The sequence below is a fragment of the Monodon monoceros genome, unplaced genomic scaffold (genome assembly GCF_005190385.1).
Source record: "Monodon monoceros isolate NGI ecotype Baffin Bay Population unplaced genomic scaffold, NGI_Narwhal_1 Super_Scaffold_4, whole genome shotgun sequence".
In the NCBI taxonomy this organism is placed as follows: domain Eukaryota; kingdom Metazoa; phylum Chordata; class Mammalia; order Artiodactyla; family Monodontidae; genus Monodon; species Monodon monoceros.
Window position 1 is genome coordinate 51,491,894 of NW_021703781.1, and position 22,589 is coordinate 51,514,482.

Sequence of the window (22,589 nt, forward strand, 5' to 3'; positions counted from 1 at the left end):
CTTACACTTTGAGACAAGTTACTTGACGGAAAAAACAAGAAAGCGTTTTTAACTGTTTAACCAGTGAACAAAATTATCTTAAGGTGAAAAGTCACAAATACAGCACAAAAACATGTCACCAGCTCAGGACTGTGTCCCTTAAAAAATATACAGGTAAGAAGTTTCTGGCTGTGACTGAAGGTACAAACGCCATAAGTTTAGAACTGTTGTTAGCTAAAATAAGAGCCCAGCTAACCTACCAACTAGAGAAAAGAAGTCTGGTTGCTTCATTTTCTCACTTGTCAGGAATGACAGGAGACTTGCAGATTTAGTACCACACAACCTCTCACGCAAAATCGTATCATTAATTAGTTAAGGTCTAAAAACACAACTACTCACAAGCACCCTCTAATTTACATGACTTTACTGCCCTGCTCAGATCTACCTTTCAGAAAGCCACCGACTTGCATCCCTAAGTGAAAGTCACTAGAGGAGTCGGTAACATCCAAGCTTTGATGTGGAAAATGCCAATTAAATAAACAGCCAATCAATTTTAGGCCAAATGCAAAAGGCAGCGTTCCCAGCCAGACAAGAGGACTGGGAAACTCAAGACCCCTCACAGTCAGAAGCCGCCTAGTTAGAGACCACCGGAATGGGAGCCTCATCTAGGGGCCAGAAGAGGGTGAAGAGAAAGTTACAAGAAAGGCCTCGCAGGCGGGTGCGTGTGGCTGAGTGCCTGTACACGTGTAAAGTGCTCTTCACCCCAAGTTTATCAAGGCGGTCCCCACGCCAGGATTATGATCCGGTTTGGGCAGGAGGGGGAAGAAAAAGGCCGGTGAGCACCATAAAGTGGTGGGTATTTCCTGGTTACTGTAAGACGGGTAATACGTGGTGCATACATCTTCCGCCGTGTCGTAGTCCCCAGCAGCCCGGGCGCTGCTCCCTTTCCTGGGGGGGCACCAGCTCCAAGCCTGGCTGCCTGCGGCCCCCACTCCCGCGGCCAAGTGAGCCCCGACCCTCAGACCCCGCTTCTTTCCCGTCTCCCAGGGCCCCTGGACCCAGGGGTGCGGCACCATTTAGATCCGGGTTGGGGAAGGAGGCCCAGGCACTTAGGGAGCGGAGTCCTGTCCCGGGAGCGCACGGAAAGGGCTCCTCCCCGCTCCCGGGGTTCCTGCTCCGCCAGGCCCAACCGGAAGGCGCCCTCGGGCGACCGCGGGGCTCGGCGGGCCGCTGGGCCCTCCAGGCCGCGCCGGGCCCGCCGAGGCGGTGGGCCGGGGGAGAGGGCGGTAGCGGCCGCGCCGGCCGGGAGCAATTCTCACCGTGTGCTCGTGCTCGTCCGCTCGGGCCCGGGGCAGCAGCAGCAGCAGCAACAGCGCGGCGGCCGCCGCCACGCCGGGAGCGCCCGGCAGCGGCCTCATCCTCCGCGCTCCCACCGGCCCGGCGCTGGCCCACCGACTCCTCCTCCGCCGCCGCTGCCGCCGCCTCCGCCGCGGCCGATTCGCATCCACGGGGCGCGGACAGACGCACGGGGGCCCGGGCCCAGCCTTTGGCTCCTCCGCGCCACCGCCGTCACCGCCCGCTCCGGAGCCTTCCCCGCCCCCCGGCGCCTCCTTGCCTCTTCCTCTGACTCAGCCACGTCATCCGGCCACCCCGGCACGCGCCGGAAGTGCCTCGCGATGCGGGGCCGCAACCGCCGCCGGCCGCCCCGCCCGAGAGGGGCGACCCCCGCAGCTCCGGAGGACCGCGCGAGGGCCCGGCCCTCCCGCCGGCCGCCCCTGGGTCGCGGGAGAGGCGGCGCTCACAGTGGCCCCGGCCTCGCGCCCCTCGCGGGTGCCTGGCCCGCATCGCAGGGCCTAAGCCGCCTCCATTCAACTTGTGCAACCTAGGTCAAAACGCTTTACTCTTCCTGGCCTCATTTTCCTCGGCTGGGAAGTCGGGTAATGGTCTGACCTACCGCCTCTCGGTGGGGTCGGATCAAGTAGCCCTCACAAGGAGCTCGGCTCTCGCCGGGAATGAATCACCAGCTCTATAATCGTCATTAAGGGAGATTGTTAAACTGGTATCGGGTTGGATGAGTGTCTTAAAGTCAGTGAATATTTACTGAATATTTATTTCAATCTTGTTGAAATTCTTGTTCGTTTATTTATTTATTGTTTGTTGGGTCTCCAGTGCACAGATATAAACACCTCTTAGAATCTAAGCTTTTCTCCTAAGCAGAGATCCTGTTCACTGACATATACTAGAACTGTGTCAGGCCCATAGTGGAAACTCAGAAGATGTTTGTTAAATATATACATGAATATGGCACCACCATCTACACAGTCCTCTCTAAGCCAAAACTCTGGAAACTGGAGTCGGATTGTCTCCATCTCTCAGCCATCAGCAGGCAACAAGCTCTAGCGTTTGTTATCTTAGAAATGAATCAAGAATTTATTTTTCCTCTCCCCTGCCAGTAATAGCCAGTCTTCTACACCTCACTCACTATGTATTACAGCAGCCTCCTACCAGGATCCCTATCACCAATCCTCCCTCCCTGTTTATCCTCCCCAACAGGTGCCAGTGAGTCTTCTAAAAAGAAACCTGATTATATCACTCTCTTGCTTAAAACACTCCTTGAATATTGTTTACATAAATCAAGGAATCACAGCTAAGATTTTCATCTGCCAGGCACTATTCTGAGTACTTCACACGTATTGACTCAATCCTTATGCAACAGGCACTGTGAGTTATGTTCATTTTACAGCAATGATCGCTGAAGCCCGGGGGGATGGGGGGTTTAAGTGGTTGCTGAAGGACTGGATCCAAGCATCTGGTTCCAGAATCAGTCTTTCTTACTACTCATGGACTACCATCCATACAGTCATTTTAAGAAATGAAATAGAGGGGCTTCCCTGGAAGCCCCTGGTGGTGCAGTGGTTAAGAATCTGCCTGCCAATGCAGGGGACACGGGTTCGAGCCCTGGTTCGGGAAGATCCCACATGCCGCAGAGTAACTAAGCCCGTGCGCCACAACTACTGAGCCTGTGCTCTAGTGCCTGTGACCCACAATTACTGAGCCCTTGTGCCACAACTACTGAAGCCCGCACGCCTAGAGCCTGTGCTTCGCAATAAGAGAAGCCACCGCAATGAGAAACCCGCACACCGCAATGAAGAGTAGCCCCTGCTCACCGCAACTACAGAAAGCCGGCACGCAGCAATGAAGACCCAACGCAGCCAAAAAATTAAATAAATTAAAAAAAGAAGAAGAAATGAAATAGACTTGTATGTACTGGCATGGAATGATAGCCGAGAGATAATTTTAAGTGAAAACACTTGAAAATATAGAGTATGATTCCATTTTGAATGATATTAGTCTACCCATAGAAAACAATCTGAAAGATTATGACTCAAACCATTAACATTGCACATGCATACAAATATTTGCATGTATGTGCTACATGTGTAATCAGGAAAAAAAAAAATCCTAAAGTATACTCCTGTTAACAGGCAGCTGCAGAATCGGATCCCAATTTATCTCCTCAGCTTCACCTCCCACTGATCTCTTCTACCTCAGGCTATAGCCCTATATTTCCCAAATATACCAGGTTCTTTTATACCTCTGTGCCTTTGCTCTTTTTTTTTTCTTATTGGAGTACAGTTGATTTACAATGTTGTGTTAGTTTCTGCTTACAGCAAAGTGAATCAGTTATACATAAACATATATCCACTCTTTTTTAGATTGATTTCCCTTTGCCTAGAAAGGAAACGAATGGACAAACTTTGTTACTCGTTTTACAGGGCTAAATGAATGACCTCTTTAGTGAAAACTTGCATGCTGCCCTCAGGAAGTTGAGCATCCCTTCTTCAGGATTCCAGTTGCATTTATGTCATAACTACCATAGTCCCATTTCCTCTTCTGTACTACAGTCTGACCTTTGTTGATGGCAGCCAACAAAGTACTGTACTACTATTTGTTTATATCGGTCCCAGCTGCTGGGACAGTGCTTGTCACATCATAGACATTCAATAACTATTTACTGAAGACATTCATAAGTAAAAAGTCACATAGCATAGAAGGATGTAAAGAACACATTCTAGATAGTCTAAGACGCATCACAGGGCAGTACATGATTAATTGCTGAATGAATCATATGCCAGTAATTACAATAGAAATCAGAGGAGGCGTCTTATACATCTTTGTATATCCTCCAGAGCACCTAACACAGTGACTTCCTCATAGTGGAAGCTCAGTAAATGCTCCGTGAATGAATAATCACAGTTTTGAATCAAGTGATGATGGGCAATTGAAGAACAAGCAGTGTAAGTGCTGAATAAAGATGCATGAGTAGTTTCTTGCTTAAACATCCATCACCAGCCTCCACAGATTTGAGGCAGTAAGCATTTGCTAGGTGTTGTCAGGTGCTCTAGGTTAGCAATTACTTTGGGGTGGGGAGGACACAAGAAAAAGTATGAAGTATTCATTTGGGGAGTGTAGACCTAAAACCAGGAAACATTACACACATAGAAGAGAACAGAGATTACAGTGTAAAAAAAGAACTGCACAAAATGTGACCAACTCTGCAAATGTTTGATAGGCAATAAGAGCAATGGGCGACACTCTCACCACTATTATTCAACATAGTTTTGGAATTTTTAGCCACAGCAATCAGAGAAGAAAAAGAAATAAAAGGAATACAAACTGGAAAAGAAGAATTAAAGCTGTCACTGTTTGCAGATAACATGATACTATATATAGAGAATCCTAAAGATGCTACCACAAAACTACTAGAGCTAATCAATGAATTTGGTAAAGTAGCAGGATACAAAATTAATGCATAGAAATCTCTTGCATTCCTATACACTAATAATGAAAAATCTGAAAGAGAAATTAAGGAAACACTCCCATTTACCACTGCAACAAAAAGAATAAAATACTTAGGAATAAACCTACCTAAGGAGACAAAAGACCTTTATGCAGTAAACTACAAGACATTGATGAAAAATATTAAAGATGATACAAACAGATGGAGAGATACACCATGTTCTTGGATTGAAAGAATCAATACTGTGAAAATAACTACACTACCCAAAGCAATCTACTGATTCAATGCAATCCCTATCAAATTACCAATGGCATTTTTTATGGAACTAGAACAAATCATCTTAAAATTTGTATGGAGACACAAAAGACCCCGAATAGCCAAAGCAGTCTTGAGGGAAAAAAACGGAGCTGGAGGAATCAGACTCTCTTACTTCAGACTATACTACAAAGCTACAGTCATCAAGACAATATGGTACTGGCACAAAAACAGAAATATAGCTCAATGGAACAGGATAGAAAGCCCAGAGATAAATCCACGCACCTATGGTCAACTAATCTATGACAAAGGAGGCAAGGATATACAATGGAGAAAAGACAGTCTCTTCAATAAGTGGTACTGGGAAAACTGGACAGCTACATGTAAAAGAATGAAATTAGAACACTCACTAACACCATACACAAAAATAAACTCAAAATGGATTTGAGACCTAAATGTAAGACTGGACACTATAAAACTCTTAGAGGAAAACACAGGAAGAACACTCTTTGACATAAATCACAGCAAGATCTTTTTTGATCCACCTCCTAGAGTAATGGCAATAAAAACAAAAATAAACAAATGGGACCTAATGAAACTTAAAAGCTTTTGTACAGCAAAGGAAACCATAAACAAGACGAAAAGACAACCCTCAGAATGGGAGAAAATATTTGCAAATGAAGCGACTGACAAAGGATTAATCTCCAAAATTTACAAGCAGCTCATGCAGCTCAATATCAAAAAAACAAACAACCCAATCCAAAAATGGGCAGAAGACCTAAACAGACATTTCTCCAAAGAAGATATACAGATCACCAACAAACACATGAAAGGATGCTCAACAGCACTAATAATTAGAGAAATGCAAATCAAAACTACAATGAGGTCTCGCGTCACACTGGTCAGAATGGCCATCATCAAAAAATCTACAAACAATAAATGCTGTAGAGGGTGTGGAGAAAAGGGAACCCTCCTGTACTGTTGGTGGGAATGTAAATTGATATAGCCACTATGGAGAACAGTATGGAGGTTCCTTAAAAAACTAAAAATAGAACTACCATATGACCCAGCAATCCCACTACTGGGCATATACCCTGAGAAAACCATAATTCAAAAAGAGTCATGTACCACCATGTTCACTGCAGCACTATTTACAATAGCCAGGACATGGAAGCAACCTAAGTTTCCATCGACAGATGAATGGATAAAGAAGATATGGCACATATATACAATGGAATATTACTCAGCCATAAAAAGAAATGAAATTGAGTTATTTGTAGTGAGATGGATGGACCTAGAGTCTGTCATACAGAGTGAAGTAAGTCAGAAAGAGAAAAACAAATACAAAAAACAAAAACACGTATGTATGGAATATTAAAAAAAAATGGTTCTCAGGAACCTAGGGGCAGGACAGGAATAAAGACACAGACATAGAGAATGGACTTGAGGACACGGGGAGGGGGAAGGGTAAACTGGGACGAAGTGAGAGAGTGGCATTGACATATATACACTACCAAATGTAAAATAGATAGCTAGTGAGAAGCAGCCGCATAGCACAGGGAGATCAGCTAGGTGCTTTGTGACCACCTAGAGGAGTGGGATAGGGAGAGTGGGAGGGAGACGCAAGAGGGAGGAGATATGGGGATATATGTATATGTATAGCTGACTCACTTTGTTATAAAGCAGAAAAAAGTTATGTCTGGAAAGTTCTGAAGTTTGCATTGATTATTTACACTGAGTGGCATTTCTCTTCAAGACTAATATGAACTTACTAAAACGTGAAACAAATTTCCCACTGTTCTCAAAAAAAAAAAAAAAGAGCAATGGGCGAGGAGAGAAAAGCAAACCCTATTTTGGTGGAGTATTTGGGAAAGTTTAATGGAGGGAAGAGCATGTAGGGCCATTAATTCAAGGAATATTTATTGAGCATCTACTATGTTCCAGGAACTCTGGTAGGTACTAGGAAATGATGATGATAAATGGCTTTAGGGGATAAAAGTCTGATAACAGTAGGCTTGGGAAGAAGGAATAGGAGATAAAATAACTGATTAGAGGAAAAGGAATACGGCTTCAAAGATTCTTGGAGGCTGATGACCCACAGGGCTCAAAAATTGTTAGGACTCAGGGGCACCATCAAAATCAGGGTTGTTCTGCCAAACTGGACAGTGTAAAACATTGATAAATCTTATTTCATCAGTTTCTTCATCTAGATTAATGATCTCATTCCCTGACACCAAAAAGGTTGAAGGGGAAAATGCCAGTGAAAGGAAACCCCTCCCAAATGGCTGTACAACTTCTTTTTCATGATAGTTCTAAAAAGACTCAACTGGTTAAAGAGTTTATGACCAGCAAATGATCCAGAAAACCAGAATTTCAACCTTTTATTCTTATTCTTAATAAACATAATCATCAAAAGTCTTGGTCTATAGATGACAACATATCTTCTGATTTCCATCTTCAGCTACCTTTTCTTTGAAATTTTATTTCTTCTTTCTACTTTATGTTTGTCTTGCTAGTAAATTTTCTATTGCTATTTACCACCTTCTACCTCTACCTTTTCTGTTCTAGATGAAGTGTTCTAGATACTGAAGAATTTTATAATTGGTCTGAATTCTTTCTTTAGGAAACAATCACTTAAAACATTGGTTCTTAGACCAAAGAGCAACTAAAGCTATTAATTTCTTTGTACAGTTCCCATTTCACTGTTTCTGACACATTTCTTTTAACTGATCTGTCATAACACTGATACAGGGCATGGAATGGGAGTTGCCACATAATAAGATCCCTTGCTAATTAGGTGGTGAGTCTAGTAAGGTTGTCTCCCTCCTTCATCAGAATGAGGTATTCCCCACCAAGAGGAATTGCCTTAGTCCTAAACTTAAAGAGGTGAAGGGACCTGGGTTATTACTAAACACAAAACATTTTACTTCACAGATGATGGGGAGTCAAGTTAAGTGAATTCAGCAAGTCAGCAGCAGTCCAAAATAAAATCCAGGTTTCCTGACTTCCAAGCCATGTTCTTTGTCTACATCATGCTAACTCTTACTGCATGGCTAGCTAAGACATTTTCTCCTATATTGTGGGTTAAATGGGCTCTGGCGAGCTAGCCAAGGAACCTATTTATTACAGTTTCTATGAGAAAACGAATTCTGAGTTTTGCCTCAGAATTCAGAACACATCTTTCTACCTCCTACTCATCCTCTTACCACTCTGATGAACATAGTATCTGGCCATCAGGAATGAATGAGGAAGGCCATTTTATATTCTTAATAACTCACCTGGAAATGAATAGAACACTATTTATCAAACCAAAGCAAATATTTATACAGGAAGATTCTTCAAAATTGAGGATTGATTTTTAGGATGAATCTTCTAGAGTTATCCAAATTAGCTACTTGTCTTTCTTAGAAATAAATCTGTTACTAATACTTCCTCAGCCAACCAGCTGCAAAACCACACACTATGCTTTGAAAGACAGCACAGAAAACCAACTTACTTCCAGGGGCAAATGGGAGAGGGATCTAAAAATCCCAGCTATTGAGGTGATGTAGGACAGAGTAGGATCTCTCTTTTTTAATAACAAAGTAAGACAAAAGAGGGGGAGAGGGTAGGTAACTTAGCTTGACTTGTAAAAATATTCATTGAAGTCATTTACATACTATTACTTTGCCTAATTATGGCAAAGCATTAGGGATTATTCACATCATTAAATACATCAAGTTAAATTATTTGATTGCAACACAAACCTCCTGTTCAGAGTCTCTCAGTATTCATACTGTGATGCTCATATATTTGGGTTGTCTGCTCACAGGTTTTAACATAAGATGAAGGAACAGTGCTGGCCTGGGAACTGGAGGACAATGTACCTTGCACAGTTAGAGGCAAAGGCAATGGCAGTGAATATGACCAATAGCTTCACTGTCTATGAGCCAGTTTGTAAAATCTTGGGGAAGGATGGTGGCCACACAGCTGTCTCCCAAGGCATCATATAGAGAACTTTTTAACTATCTCTTTGGACACCTAGCTACAATTTAGTTTCTGATTCTCATTGTATTTAAATTCATGGTTTTGTTACATAATGTATTCCTAAAAATGTATACAAAAGTTGAGTGTGTGGAAGTTGAATAAATTTACATTATAATGGGTGGTTCTGTTTCTAGAGAATGAAAAATTTCACCCCAGCATTAGAGACATTCTTTGATAACATGGTCCCAGTGTTTCATCCAAATTTTTCGTTTTCCTTTTTTACTTTTACACACAACCAATCATTTTGGATGTTCAGTGAACATTCAATGAGGATTTAAGACTTGTCATTTTTGACGTGGCACTCCTGATTATTTCCTTCTGTGTCTCAAGTGTGTGTCACATTTATGAAACCCAGGTATCTCATAAGCACTTTTAATTTTATGGTTTCCACTTATTTTCATATAAGAATAAAAATGCAATAAAATATTCCAATATTGCACAGTGATGTGCATACAAAGATGGTAACACCATTGGCTGGGAGCAGATTTTGCCATGTTACTGATCTAAATACTTGTTAACCAAAGAATGTAAAAAAAAAAAAAATCTAAACTTCCCATCCAAAAGGGAGCTTAGAGGTACTAAATATCTTTAAAAGTATATCTTTTATCAAGATCAAATGTGCTTAAAACAGAGACTATCAATAAGAGGAAGGATAACCATACCAACCTTGTATTTCTCGTTCTCCTTTTATCTCATATCACCCTATTTCTCCCAGATAAGTGACCAGGAGAGTAAAGGGACCATTGCAAAATGGCTACTATGTGCCAGGCATTGTGGTAGGTAAAATTTCCACAAATACTCTCTTAATGGCCGGTGCCAATAGTGTATTTTATGTCAGAAAAAACAAAACAAAAAAACAGAAAAACAAAAACCCAAGATCTCAGAAGCTATTAACTTCAGTAAGTCCTTGTTTGCTGGACTGAGGAATTCGATTGAAAAAGAACCATTGATCATTACAAAAGGACCCAATAAAACTGTACTTAACTGGATCTTTAATAGTATGGCTTTTATATCTTTGTGTGGGGTGGAGAATAATTTCAGGGAGAAGCACCAGATTTCTGATAATTTTTAAAGAAATAGATCTGATACTAATTTTGCTGTATGTTTAACCATCAGTTAAGGGCCTGTGCTTTGAAGGTAGATTTATGTGCTAGGGACTCAAAATTAATGATATGTTTAAGGCTCTACATTCTCTGCACAAATTTCCCAAGCCTGGTGGTAATAACGTGTATATAACGAAATAGATAACTATTTCTACTTTAAGTTCCTCCTTCTTCTTCTGACCCATCAGCAGAGTAAAAGTCAAGGGTCCTCCTCTCTCCTATGGCCAGAACTAAGATCTACTGCTCTGCATCTAAGGGTGCAGAGCAATAAGTGGGGTCCCTGGCATCCCAAGCTTCTGGTTCCCAACCATTTTTTAGATGTTCTTTGGTAGCATCACTGTTTTGCAAGCATACTGACTTATAAATGCTCCAAATACTTGATACTCCCATACCTGGGAGATATGGAAGAAGGAAACTTCTGGAAGGCCAATAGTCAGTCACTGAACAAATTTCTACATCTGCGCATTTCTTGAGGGAGAGAGCTTGGCTATTTGGAGATGGAAAGTATGGTGACCTGATATCAGCAGGTCCGGATTCTAGACCCACCTCTTCGTCTAACCAACTGAGTGTTCTTGGTTCCAGGCTTCTGTGAAACCTCAGATTTGCCTTCTATATAAAAGGAGTTAGGACTCATCCCTCTCTAAAGTCCTTTTGAGTTTGTTGTATGTGACCAGCCCTGGCATTTAAACACCCTCCTGAAGCTACAGAAAAGCTGAAGAATCATTTAAAAATTAGGACATATCTTCTTACTTGAATACTGTAAGTCAAATAATAATCACTTCTAGAAATTAGATTGGACTAGCAAATAAGTAAGACCTAATATAAGTACATTTCAGTAAAATCACTTGTAATGTACATTTCTGAACAATCTTTTCAGGCTCCTGACATGCCAAATTAGAGGTAAGTATTCCAATTAAGTCGTCATCCTTTTGGCAAACAAGAATAGGGATCAATATACTTGATGATGGTGAATGAAGTCCTTAGTTTCACCTCTTGGTGCCTTAATAATATCTTCTTCAAGGAAAGCCCAGACCAGCAGGGCTGCAACAATATCAGCAATGAGACTGGGTCTTAAGGTCAGCAGTCAGGCCATAAAACTCAACATGAAGACATCATTAACAGGCTGAAAACCACAAGTCTCAAGGTCCCGAAGTAGGCAGGCTTTAGGAGGTGGAATCAGCGACCTCTGGGTGGAACAGGTGGAGGAGGATGGAAGGTCTCCCTGGTCGGAGGCCTGAAATGAAAGATAACACAATTATTATCAAACGAATTTAATTAACTAGTTCTCAGGCATCCATGATTTGTTGCAAACTTGGTATACTATGCAAAGGACATGTTCTTCAATTAATAAAAGTGGAGAAACATACGGACCTTTCAGTTGCATACATGCTAAGCTGTGGCTTGCAATCCTAGCTGCACATTAGAATCACCAGCAGCGCTTTGAAAAATAACAGTTGCCAGGCTCGATCCCAGACCTATTCCATCATAATCTCTGGAGGATAGGGTTCAAGCATCACAACTTTTAAATAGTGTCCCTCCTTCAACCAGTTATATTAACCGTGTCGTTTATTTTCTGAGGCTTTGACAGCTGGGCCCTGGCTGATCCTGGAGGGCCTGCCCCTCCTAGGGAAAGCTAGTTCCTAGAGATAGCAAACAACCTGCAGTGAGCACACCTTTCACATGCAAACTAACCAGTCCAGAGCCCATACTCCAACCATGTCCTTTAATGGGACTCTCATATTCGGGACCACTATCCACTGCCCTAATCACCCCAGGGCCAGGTGCCAGACAACTGGAGACAGCCCCTTTGCCCCGGAGCCTGATGAAATTACTCAAACTAGCCAATCCTTAATCTGCCTAGCCTGCCTCACTTGTTCCTTCCTGCAGAACCCAAAATAAAGGCTCTTGCCCATGTTTCTCCCCTCCCTGACATTTCTCCGGCCTAAACCTGGGGCTTTCCTGTGTGCCCCACCCCGGCATAACGTGCCCCCTCCTCTTGGGATCTAGGAGTATAACAAACTCCCTATTCAAAGGCAGTCGTGGGGCTTCCCTGGTGGCGCAGTGGTTGAGAGTCCGCCTGCTGATGCAGGGGACATGGGTTCGTGCCCCGGTCCGGGAAGATCCCACATGCCGCGGAGAGGCTGGGCCCGTGAGCCATGGCCGCTGGGTCTGCGCGTCCGGAGCCTGTGCTCCGCAACGGGAGAGGCCACGGCGGTGAGAGGCCCGTATACCACAAAAAAAAAAAAAAAAAAAAAAAAGGCAGTTGTCTCCTGATCTGCTAACCTTGCCATACCTAAGTAATAATAAAACCTATATTTTAAAACTCCAGTGATTCAAATGTGCAGCCAGGCAGGAGACACACTGCAGTGGGGAGATCCCTTGAGAGAGGACTTGAGAATTTCTGAAGTCGGCTTCTCACAACTACTTCCACCTGGGATCACTAAGTGTGTTGTCCCAACTCCATGTCTGCTTTCCTAGAAGCCTCCCTCCACGTTAGCCTAGATGGTTTTTGAACGGTACTAAATGATACTCCAGAGAGACCTGGGTGAATGTATTTACAGAGGGTTCAACAACTACAGATGGTATTTCCACATGTGTGCTGTAAAACCAATATTTAATTCTCTTGGAAGCAAGTCAGTAAGTCAAGAAAGAGAGCTTTGTCAGGTGCCGTAATTGAACTGTGCTACCCTGGAACTGCGTACTTGAGGACTGAATGAATCAATGAGTAAATATTTACTAAATGTCTCTTGAATGCAAGTTTGCGTAGGTCAAGGAAACGACAAAAGAGTTGGGAAAAGACAGGCCATTTCAGGAGCCAGAGAGGGAGGCAGAAGTAGAAAAGAATAACAACAGACATCCTCAGGAGGGTCTGCAGTGGCACCTGGGAGTAGATGGTTTTGTGTGGTTGTCTCTTTATCCAGAGAAAACAAATGGACAGTCTCCTTCCATCGCCGGACCTGCCCTGCGAACCATGGGCTTAAAGGAGAAAGCTGAAGGACAACCAGGTGATACCACTTATCACTTGGGTAAGCTTAGGCTGGCTTCCTTGCTTCCTTCCTTCCTCTCAACAGACATTTATCTACTGTGCATCTGCTCCTGGGTGTGGGATATATCAGCAAGTAAAATGGGCATGGAACTTTCCCTCAAGGTGCTGAGAATATAATGGATGAGACAGACAACAGGGAAAATCAGTACGCTGCACTGAAAGTTTCGATAGGGCACATTCAGAACCTATGAGAACATATGGCAGAGGCATTTATGCACACATCTGGAGAATAAGTTCAACTTCTCTGAACCTCTTTCTCATCTGCCAGACAGAGGTAAAGGTACCTATGTTGGAGATGTAGGTATCTATATTGGAATTGCAGATACCTATACTGTGTGAGATGACAGTTGGAAAGTGGATAGCACTTTTGGCTTAGAGTAGGCACTCAAGAGGTAAAGCTAATAATTTTATTATTATGATTAAAGATGTATTCTTAGAACTTCTCCCCATGTATGCCCCATAAGCCTTACATTTTACCTTCCATCACAAAGAGAGTCACGATTCCCTACTGTCCCTCTTCCTCTGCTGCCCGACTCTGCAGTTGGGGCGAGTCTACAAGCAAACCATCTCCACATTTCATTCTGATGAACAACCCAGCTAAGGATCGGAAGCTCCATCTCAGGGAAATGGGTTTGTGATTACAGACATATCAGAACCATGGAAATAAAGGTTATTAAATCAGAATCAAGTGGTGGTCTGTGGGGGAGACGGCCTCTCCAGGACGCTGGGAAGTTGGAGCTGGAGACAGGATTGTGCAGTCCAGAGACCTGGGCACTGGCTGCTTTCTCCACCGTGTTGAGGGTGAGGTCTGTGCTGATAAGTTTGGTTCAAGAACCCAGCAATCCTGATGCTGGTTACATTCTTTTAAAGCAGGCCTATTATTTAGATGGTATGCTTTTGTATGATCACAACATTGTTAAAAATATCTTTAAGCTTCCCTATTAGTAAATAGCCTCCGGCCCAAGTCCCCTTACTCTCTGACCACTACCCCCCATCCCCCAGGGACTTCACAGATCTCTTTACAAGTCAGCAGCTAAAGGATTAACTCTTGGTACTCCAGGAGGCCTTCAGAAGCATGTTCTGATTTGGCAGTACCTAGGCTACGCCTGAAAGGGGAATGCATGGATTGTTAGTGATCGGCAAATCACTAGTAAATGGCAAAACATATTAAAAAACAAGGGGGCAATGGCTCAGCAAGATGTTGGCTTTTTTTTTTTTCTCTACTGGCACGACTTTACCTATGAAGAGTGTGATATTGTCAGCTGCCCACTCTATAGGGACTAATGCCCTGCAAGGGAAATGCCATGCAAAGATATAATGCATCTGCTCCTGTCCTTGTCACCATCTGCCTTTCCTAACTTTGAAGTATAAATATATTAGGAACTTACAGCGGGTGGGAATGTGAAGCTTCTTTCCACTAATCTGTAACCCACCTGCACTGTGGTACACGACTTGATGGCTAGCTGTCAACCCAAGCAGTAGCAGTCTATCCATCCACCTATTCACTCGCTTGCGTGATAAATATTTGCTAAATTCCTAGCCGGCGCCAATTACTGATTTAACTCCATTCTGTGCTGGGGAGAGTAGAAAAAAATTTTTTTCTTATCAAAAATCTCTAGGAACTTCCCTGCAGTGGTTAAGAATCCACCCGCCAATACAGGTGACAATGGTTCGATCCCTGGTCCGGGAAGATCCCACATGCTGCGGAGCAACAAAGCCCGTGTGCCACAACTACTGAAGTCCCTGCGTCTAGAGCCTGTGCTCCCCAACAAGAGAAGCCGCCGCAATGAGAAGCTCGCGCACCGCAGCGAAAGAGTAGACCCCGTTCGCCACAACTGGAGAAAGCCCGCGCCGGAGCAGCAAAGACCCAAAGCAGCCAAAAGTAAATAAATAAATAAAATTTAAAAAACAAACAAAAACAATCTCTATTCTTTTGAGGTTTACCATCTACTTGAGGAGACAGATATGTAAACAAGGGCCACAACATGGGATGAATTATAATGGAGGTACTTGGGGAACCACAAGAAGGTTCACTCTGAATAGGAACATCAGGGAAGGCTTCACAGAAGAGGTAATGTTTGGACAGAGTCCTAAAGGATGTGTAGGAATTTTCTAAGCAGAGATCGGAAGGGAGTAGGAAGACAACATTCCAGGCAAAAGGAACAGATTGAGCAAAGACAGCACGAAATGACACAGCTCACTAGGAATTCTTAAGGGGGAAACATCAGTGACTACAAGAGAGGGGTGGGACTCAGGGCCATGGCATGCTAAAAAATAGAGAATTAAATTTAAGGCTTTCATGCCAGGAAGTGCCATCACCAGCTATTTCTGCTCTAGAATGGGCACTCTCTGGTGCAGTGGAGGAGGGACTGACTGGAGGCAGGGAGGTGAGTGTGGGCCTACAGGGATGAACTCAGGCACTGGCAGATGGAGAGGAGGGGTAGATCTGAAAGTTGCAAGGGCAGCAAAACGAACAGAGCCTGGGGAGCTTCGAGGGAGGCAGGGATGGAGGCTGACCCCGGGGGCAGGCGCTTGGGGAAGAGAGAGAATAGTGCCACGTCTCAGGCTGGGAAATGGTGAGAAGAAGGCAGTTTGGGGCAGAGGATGGCAGGTTGGATGATGAGTTCAGTTTTGCATGGGCTGCGTCTGAGATCTTGGTTGGACACCTGGTGAAGTTCCCAATGAACAGTAGGAAACAGAAGGCCAAGGTACAGATGGCGATGGAGACTTGGAGTCATTGCTGACAATTCAAGCTCTGGGGACAGCATGCAGAGTGAGAAGAGGAAGGGACCAGGACGGGAGAGAGTGATGAGCAGGATGTGCTGTTTGAGGGAAAGGGGGGTTCAGGAGAACATGAGTGGGGAAGAGTGGCCAATTCCCAGATCTGGAAGTGGAGTGGAGACCACCAAGGTCAGCCTCCCCTCCTGTCCGTCAGTGGGTCAAGCATTCAGGAGAGAGGCCCATTTTATTCTTTGCTCAAACATCTCCTCATTTTATTATGAAAATTACATACACACTTTCAGAACAATTGCATCTTTTCCAATCTTCACACCAAAAATGCACCCAAACCCCGTTTCTATCAGAGATTTCTTTGCAAACACCACTTCTTTAGTAACATATGTTTTCCTCCTTTTCTCTCCCCATCTTTATCACAACATGCTTCCAGACTTCCCCAAAACAATTCATCTGCCATCTCTCTTTACACATTAAATGCATCCCAGTTTCCAGCCTTTAATTTCTGGAACCCATTTCCCTGGTTGTTCCCTCTCCTGTAGACAAAATCCCACAGAGTCTTTGTAGCTATATATTCGAGATTGACATTCTTTTTAATCTTGGTACAATTAGATAACTGCCTCCAAAGTTTTACCTTCAGGAATAAAAGGTCTTAGATCTTGTATCTTCTCCCATGACACCTGGACCTCCTTGGACAGGTGTAACAAAATGACTAAAAGACTGGACCCTGGAGTCAGGCACACCTAGGTTTGCCACAGACATAAAGTCTCCATCCAGTCTTAAGCCCCAGTTTCTACATCTGCAAAATGGGATAACACTAAACATCTACCACCTAGAGTTGTGAAGAGAATTAAATGAGCTAATGCATTTAGTGTGTTTAACGGAACACCTGGCACATAGTAAGCGCTCAATAAATATTAGCATTTATTACCACAATTGCTCTCCACAAACACCCCTCCCCAATCCCCAACTATATATAATTTTCAAGCAACAGAACATTATGCAAATTCAGGTGACTGGACTAGGTTATCGCTAAGGTTCCTTCTAGGGCTAATGTTCTAATATGTGAACTCTATTCTACACCAGGGAAACATGCTCCGTGAGTGTGAAGCAGCTTGGGTCCGAGGGAGGCTTGTGTAGCAAGTGTCAGTACGTGAATGTTGCTGGGAGCACACGGAAAAGCGGTAATAGCAAGGGGAGAAACGGAAAGATCCTCAGCGCAGGGTCAGCTGCTCTTTCCAGAAAAGCAGAAGAAAAGCCTCCTCGTGGTACTTTATCAACAAATTTCACTGATGAGGTTCATTTGAGTTACAAGTTTCAAATTGAAAAAAAAAAAAAAACTTAGTTTAAAAAAACATCCTTTTAATCTCCCCCCCCCCCCCCCCCCACATTGTATTTCAGACATCAAAGAATTAAACTCCCAAGGCAAGCCTAGGCTTTTATTCCCAAAGGCTCCTTTCTGCCTTGGCAGACAAGCTAGCTTTGACCACCTCTTCTGTGACTCCAGAAGACCTTAAAAAGGTTCCTGCCAGAAGCCTGAACACAAACAAAGACATACATCAGAGCCCCATAAGTCAGTCACACTCTTTTGTCTAATGCCCAGCTCCAAATCTCCATAGGCTCATCCTTCTGCATAAAAAACACTCAGACTGTTGTGCTCTTACTAAGGGCCAGAAACACAATCCTTACGACTCTGTGAGGAAGTTCATTGACTATCTCCGTTTTTTCTTTTTTTGGCCACACCACGCGCAGCATGAGGGATTTTAGTTCCCGGACCAGGGGTCAAACCCGAGCCCCCTGCAGTGGAAGCTCAGAGTCTTAACCACTGGACCACCAGGGAAGTTCCTACTATCTCCATTTTATGGACAAGGAAAGTAAGGCACGTGACAGTTAAATAATTCATCCAAGTTCACAAGTGGCTGCTGGAGACTTCCCCAGGCAGTGTTTCCCCACCACCACACCTTGCTGCCTCTCTCACCTTTATTTCCACTCCCAATTCCTTCTTATCTCCTGGCCCCCAAAAGGCACTGTCTCCACTATGCGGCCAAGGGAATTAGTTATTCGGGAGCTGAATTCTAACCAGATAAGAATTATGCAAAACCTTGACCTTTACCGATGTATTTCACTGACAAAATATTGCATTTGCTATTTAGAGTATGTGCAACTGAATAAAGCATCCCTCAAGTTAATGAAGAGTCCACATTGAAATGTGTCCAAAGTATGCATTTCAGTGAGTCTAGCTCTGTGCTTATTCTTAGGTCATTTTAGATGTCCCCAGATCCTACACTCCCCTCCCCTGAAACTCAGAGAGTGAGGAAAAAATGTCCCGTCAGCTTCGATGTTACCTCTGTGAGGCGGCTCGGGGCGGCACCCTGGGGGGCCTCTCGAGGGGCATGATGGGTGCGCTGTCCACTGGTGGGGGGCCTGGACTACGACTTCTGGCAACCTCAGGGGCTTCATTATCCTGCAGCAGAAAAGATGAGAAGGAAGGGTGGAAACCACATTAAGCAGCAGCATAGTTGGACACACTCCATCCCACAAGCTCCTCGGCCCTTCCCGGGCTTTGACTGAAGGTTGCTTACTGACTGACAATCAACCCAGCAATACCAGGGCAGTTTTCCACTGACACTGACTCCCAGAGTCACTGAGGAGACCATCAGACCCAAGTTATCACTAGCGATTCGCGCTCTTGTTCCTCACTACTCGGTGCGACATGTGGGCCACCAACATCACCATCGCCTGGGGGCTTGGGAGAGCCACAGGGTCCCAGGCTCCTCCCCACACCTGCCCCATCAGAACCCACATTTTCACAAGATCCTACGTATTTCTTATGCATGTTAAAGTTTGAGGAGCATTGCTCTATGTAACCAGATAGGGCTGGAGGAGTTTTATTTTTAAACAAAAGTCCCTTTTTGGGACAACAGAACGGTGACTGGTCCTCAGTCACAGGGTCATACGAGCTGTGCACTGGTGGGCGGCCCACCCCTAGGGCCCTACCTCAGGGAGTCTCCTGGGTTGGCAGTGACCCACGTGACCTCACCCGCACATCCCAGCTGCTGGTCACTGGATCAGGATACACACCCTGACCCAAACTGGGCCTCAGCCTAAGGCAGCAACTTACACTCTGCTCAGAGACCTTGCGGCTCTCGGGGAACTGTCTGCCACTATCCATGTGGAGAAGCAGAAAAGGCCAGTGCGCAGTGAGAGAAAAAGGAGATACCCACAGAGAAGAGGAGACAAAAGAGCGTGTGGCCTCGGGGGGTACAGTGAACAGTGGCTCCCGCTGTGGCATGCCCCGCTCCTGACCCAAGCCCCGAAAGGTGACCACTGCCTCTGGAATCCCTGATACTCATCCAGTTCCCTCTCACCCCTTTTGGCTTAACCCTTCCTCCTTCCCTCTCTTCCTTTCTTCCCCTCTTTTTATTGAGGTGAAACCCACATAACATAAAATGAACCATTTTAAAGTGAACAATAAGTAGCACTTAGTACATTCACAATATCGTGCCACCACCATCTCTATCTACTCCCCAAACATTTTCATGACCCCTGCAAAGGAAACACTGTACCCCTTAAGCAGTTTACCTGCATTTCCCCTACCCCCAGGCCTGGTAACCACCAATCTGCATTCTGTCTCTATGGATCTACCTTTTCTGGACATTTCATACACACGGAATCCTACAATAGGTGACCTTTTGTGTTGGGCTTCTTTCACCTGGGTTTCCATTTCCTGCAGTGAAACGACCCCCAGGACAAGACATATGCGGGTGCGGGCCCCGGCTCTCACCTCGTTGTCCCCCTCCATCCCGCTGCTCACACTGAGGAGGCTCCGGGTGCTGGATCGGTTACTCGCGCTGCCTAAAGGGCACAAACAAAATCAGCTGGACTGTGGATTGTCTCAAGGTAAAGTAAATTTTGCAGAACTCTAGCTCTCACTTACTGATAGAAACAATACACAAGCTGTGCATACGGGCTTCTTCAAAATGCTGCCGTCTAATAACATTACCATGTTATTAGAGTTCAGTTTTTCTTTCAGCATAAAATGAAATGGTTCATCTTTGTATTACCACTTTTTGCTTTATAGTTACCATTTACTGAGGGCTTACCCCACGTTACATGCTTTAAAAGCACGACTGCATTTAATCCCTATGAAAACCCTACCCGATATTAGAGCTCCGATCTGACAGACAAGAAAGCAGAGACGCTCTAGTTCTCACGTGTTCAGTGGTATTTCTAAAATCTGCAAACAACTTTTGTTGCTAAAGTTTTTTTTTACCTATTTAGAAATTACGGCATGTGCGAGTATCACACATGTATACATACCTTCTAAAAAGGAGCCAGTGTGACACAAAACACAAAGCACAGATTCAAAAGTATAATTTACACACAGGGTAGGAACTGTGACTATGTGAGTTTAGGTGCTCAAGGATGTAAGTTGAGGATTTATCACCTACCTCATTGAAACAGCATTATCCAATAGAACTTTCTGGAAATGTTCTGTTGTGTGCTATCCAATTTGGTAGCTAGTAAGACACATGGCTAGTGCAGCTGAGGAACTAAATTTTATTTAGTTTTAATGAACTTAAATGTAAATAGCCACATGTAGCTAGGGGTTACGGTATCGGGCAGCACAGCATTAGAACAAGCTCAAGAACGTGGTTGGTCTAGCAGTGAAGAAGGAAGAATAACAGCTAATCAACTAAAACTTTGACTTTAATTTACCAATATTGCCTTTAACAGTATTGCCAGATCTTAGGTCTGCTGAATTTCCACTCAAAATAGCTCCTCATCATATTAGTTTATAGGTAAATTGCCTTAGTTTTGACTTCATTATGGTACCAACTTTGACCTAATTAATTTAGATGTTAGCTTGACGAGAGTCGGTTAAGATTATAATTTTGGATTGTTTCTCGGAGGCAGATTTTTAAATTTAAAATAATGTGTCGAAAATATTTCTAGAAACCAGGGGATTCAGAGTTAGTCTATTAAGGAGCACGTGGCCCGGTCTCTTTCTCTCCAGCTACCCACACATAACACTGCTTGCTCAGCCAGAATGTCCTTTTCTCCCTGCTCCCCCCAGCCCACCCCTATCCACAAACAGAAAAGCTCCTGTCCCCAACGCTCAGGACAAATGCTGTCGAAACCTTTCCAGATCCCCCAAATGGAAGTAAACCCTCCTATCCACGGGCTCCCACCCCTGTGGAGCCAAGCCTCCCACGTCATTCACCATTGTTCATCCCCTTTCCCTACAATGAACCAGACTCCTTCCAAAGTTTATCCACTAGGAGGGAGCAAAAAGCTGTCCAGGCACTGGCTCCAGGATCCTGGAAATTCGCACCAGCCAGCTCCCCTTGTCCCTTCCCTTGGTGTTCTTGAATTTTTAACTCCCACCCTTTGGCTTTGAGCCTTCGCTCCTGGTTTATCAGCCCTGGCTGGCCCTCTCCCCTCTCCAAGGCTGATGACCTGCTTGGCCACAACCTGTCTGGACTGCACCACCGGTAGGAGGCTCTGGCCCCAGCCCCCATCATCTTCATTCTTGCTGGGGGAAAGGGGCAGTGCCCACCCCCTTGCCAGGCTTCTGTCACCAGGGAAGAAGGATCAGACAAGCATCTAACTGGTACTATTTTTATACCTTCTCTCCTCCATTATAAGTCCCCTGAGGACAGACCCTATTTCTTTTTCAGCTTTATGTCTCCAGTATACAGTCTAGCTCCATATGCACAGGGCTGTCCTCAATATTTGGTGGAGGAATGAATGAGAGGAAAAAAATGACCCTATATATATGACCCTTAAGAAACTTGAACCAGACAACTTAGAAGAAGGTCAATGGTCTTTCCGTAATGAAACTTTGGTTCTCTTAAACATAACACTAATATTTTGTGCTTAAAATTATAGTCACAACCAGATTTAACCTGCAACTGTTTTCCTGTAGTTCCCAAGAGATGACAGCTGAACCATAATAAAATAGTGCTGTTTTCAGGGTATGACTCCGGGGGTTGAGAGGCAGTTGGTGGGTCAGAGCTGGGCCATCCTCACTCTCCCTCCTTGCCCTGGGAACTGTTTCTCTTTGGAAGGCAGTATGTCCCCATGGTTGAGCACACAGAGAGATCTGGATGTGAATCCCAGATGCCCTGCTTCATTTCCAGGTGAGCCAGGGTAAGATGCCTAACCTAGGCCTCTGCTCCCTGGTCTCACAGCACTGCTGTATAGAGTGAGGCCACACGGTAACAGGCTTGGCACAGAGCCTGTAAGAGCAAGCATTTGATTAATTACAGCAGCTGTCACCATCACCATCGCCAGTCTCAAAATGGCAGATTATCCACTAGTGACCCAAGGGCCCTCACCCCCAGCCAGTGTCCACACCTTTGTATAGCCTCTTCCTCACCTCCCTCTCAGCTTAGCCACGTGACTTACTTTGGCCAACGTGACGTTAGCAAGTGTGATGCAAGCCAACGCTCGATAAGTACTTGCACACTGGGGCTTGTCCTTCTGGAATGCTCCCTTTATGGATCTTGTTATCATACAAGAAGTTCAGGCTATTGAATTAGAGGCCATATGTAGAGAGTCCCTGGAGAGTGAGAGGCCATCGTGGATGCTCCAGCCCATGCCAAGCTTACAGCTGAATACAGTCACATGAGTGACCCCAACT

General features: G+C 44.5%; 2 protein-coding genes across 6 annotated transcripts in view; both read right to left on the reverse strand.

Moving 5' to 3' along the window:
• Positions 1–1,597, reverse strand: part of TM9SF3 (transmembrane 9 superfamily member 3) — a 73,422-nt gene extending 71,825 nt beyond the window's left edge. Inside the window, exon 1 of the mRNA XM_029245415.1 lies at positions 1,299–1,597. Coding sequence (XP_029101248.1) covers positions 1,299–1,397 — 99 coding nt within the window. The 5' untranslated portion in view covers positions 1,398–1,597. The remainder of the gene's footprint in view (positions 1–1,298) is intronic.
• Positions 1,598–7,403: 5,806 nt separating this feature from the next.
• PIK3AP1 (phosphoinositide-3-kinase adaptor protein 1) overlaps positions 7,404–22,589 on the reverse strand; it is a 119,211-nt gene continuing 104,025 nt past the window's right edge. For 4 of the 5 annotated variants that reach the window (XM_029244739.1, XM_029244737.1, XM_029244741.1 and 1 more), the window contains 3 exons: positions 19,728–19,798; positions 18,289–18,407; positions 10,976–11,398 (listed from right to left, as the gene is read on the reverse strand). In XM_029244739.1, coding sequence (XP_029100572.1) covers positions 11,341–11,398; positions 18,289–18,407; positions 19,728–19,798 — 248 coding nt within the window. In that variant the 3' untranslated portion in view covers positions 10,976–11,340. Of the gene's footprint in view, positions 11,399–18,288; positions 18,408–19,727; positions 19,799–22,589 lie in introns of all 5 variants that reach the window. The other variant, XM_029244738.1, reaches the window with a different exon arrangement.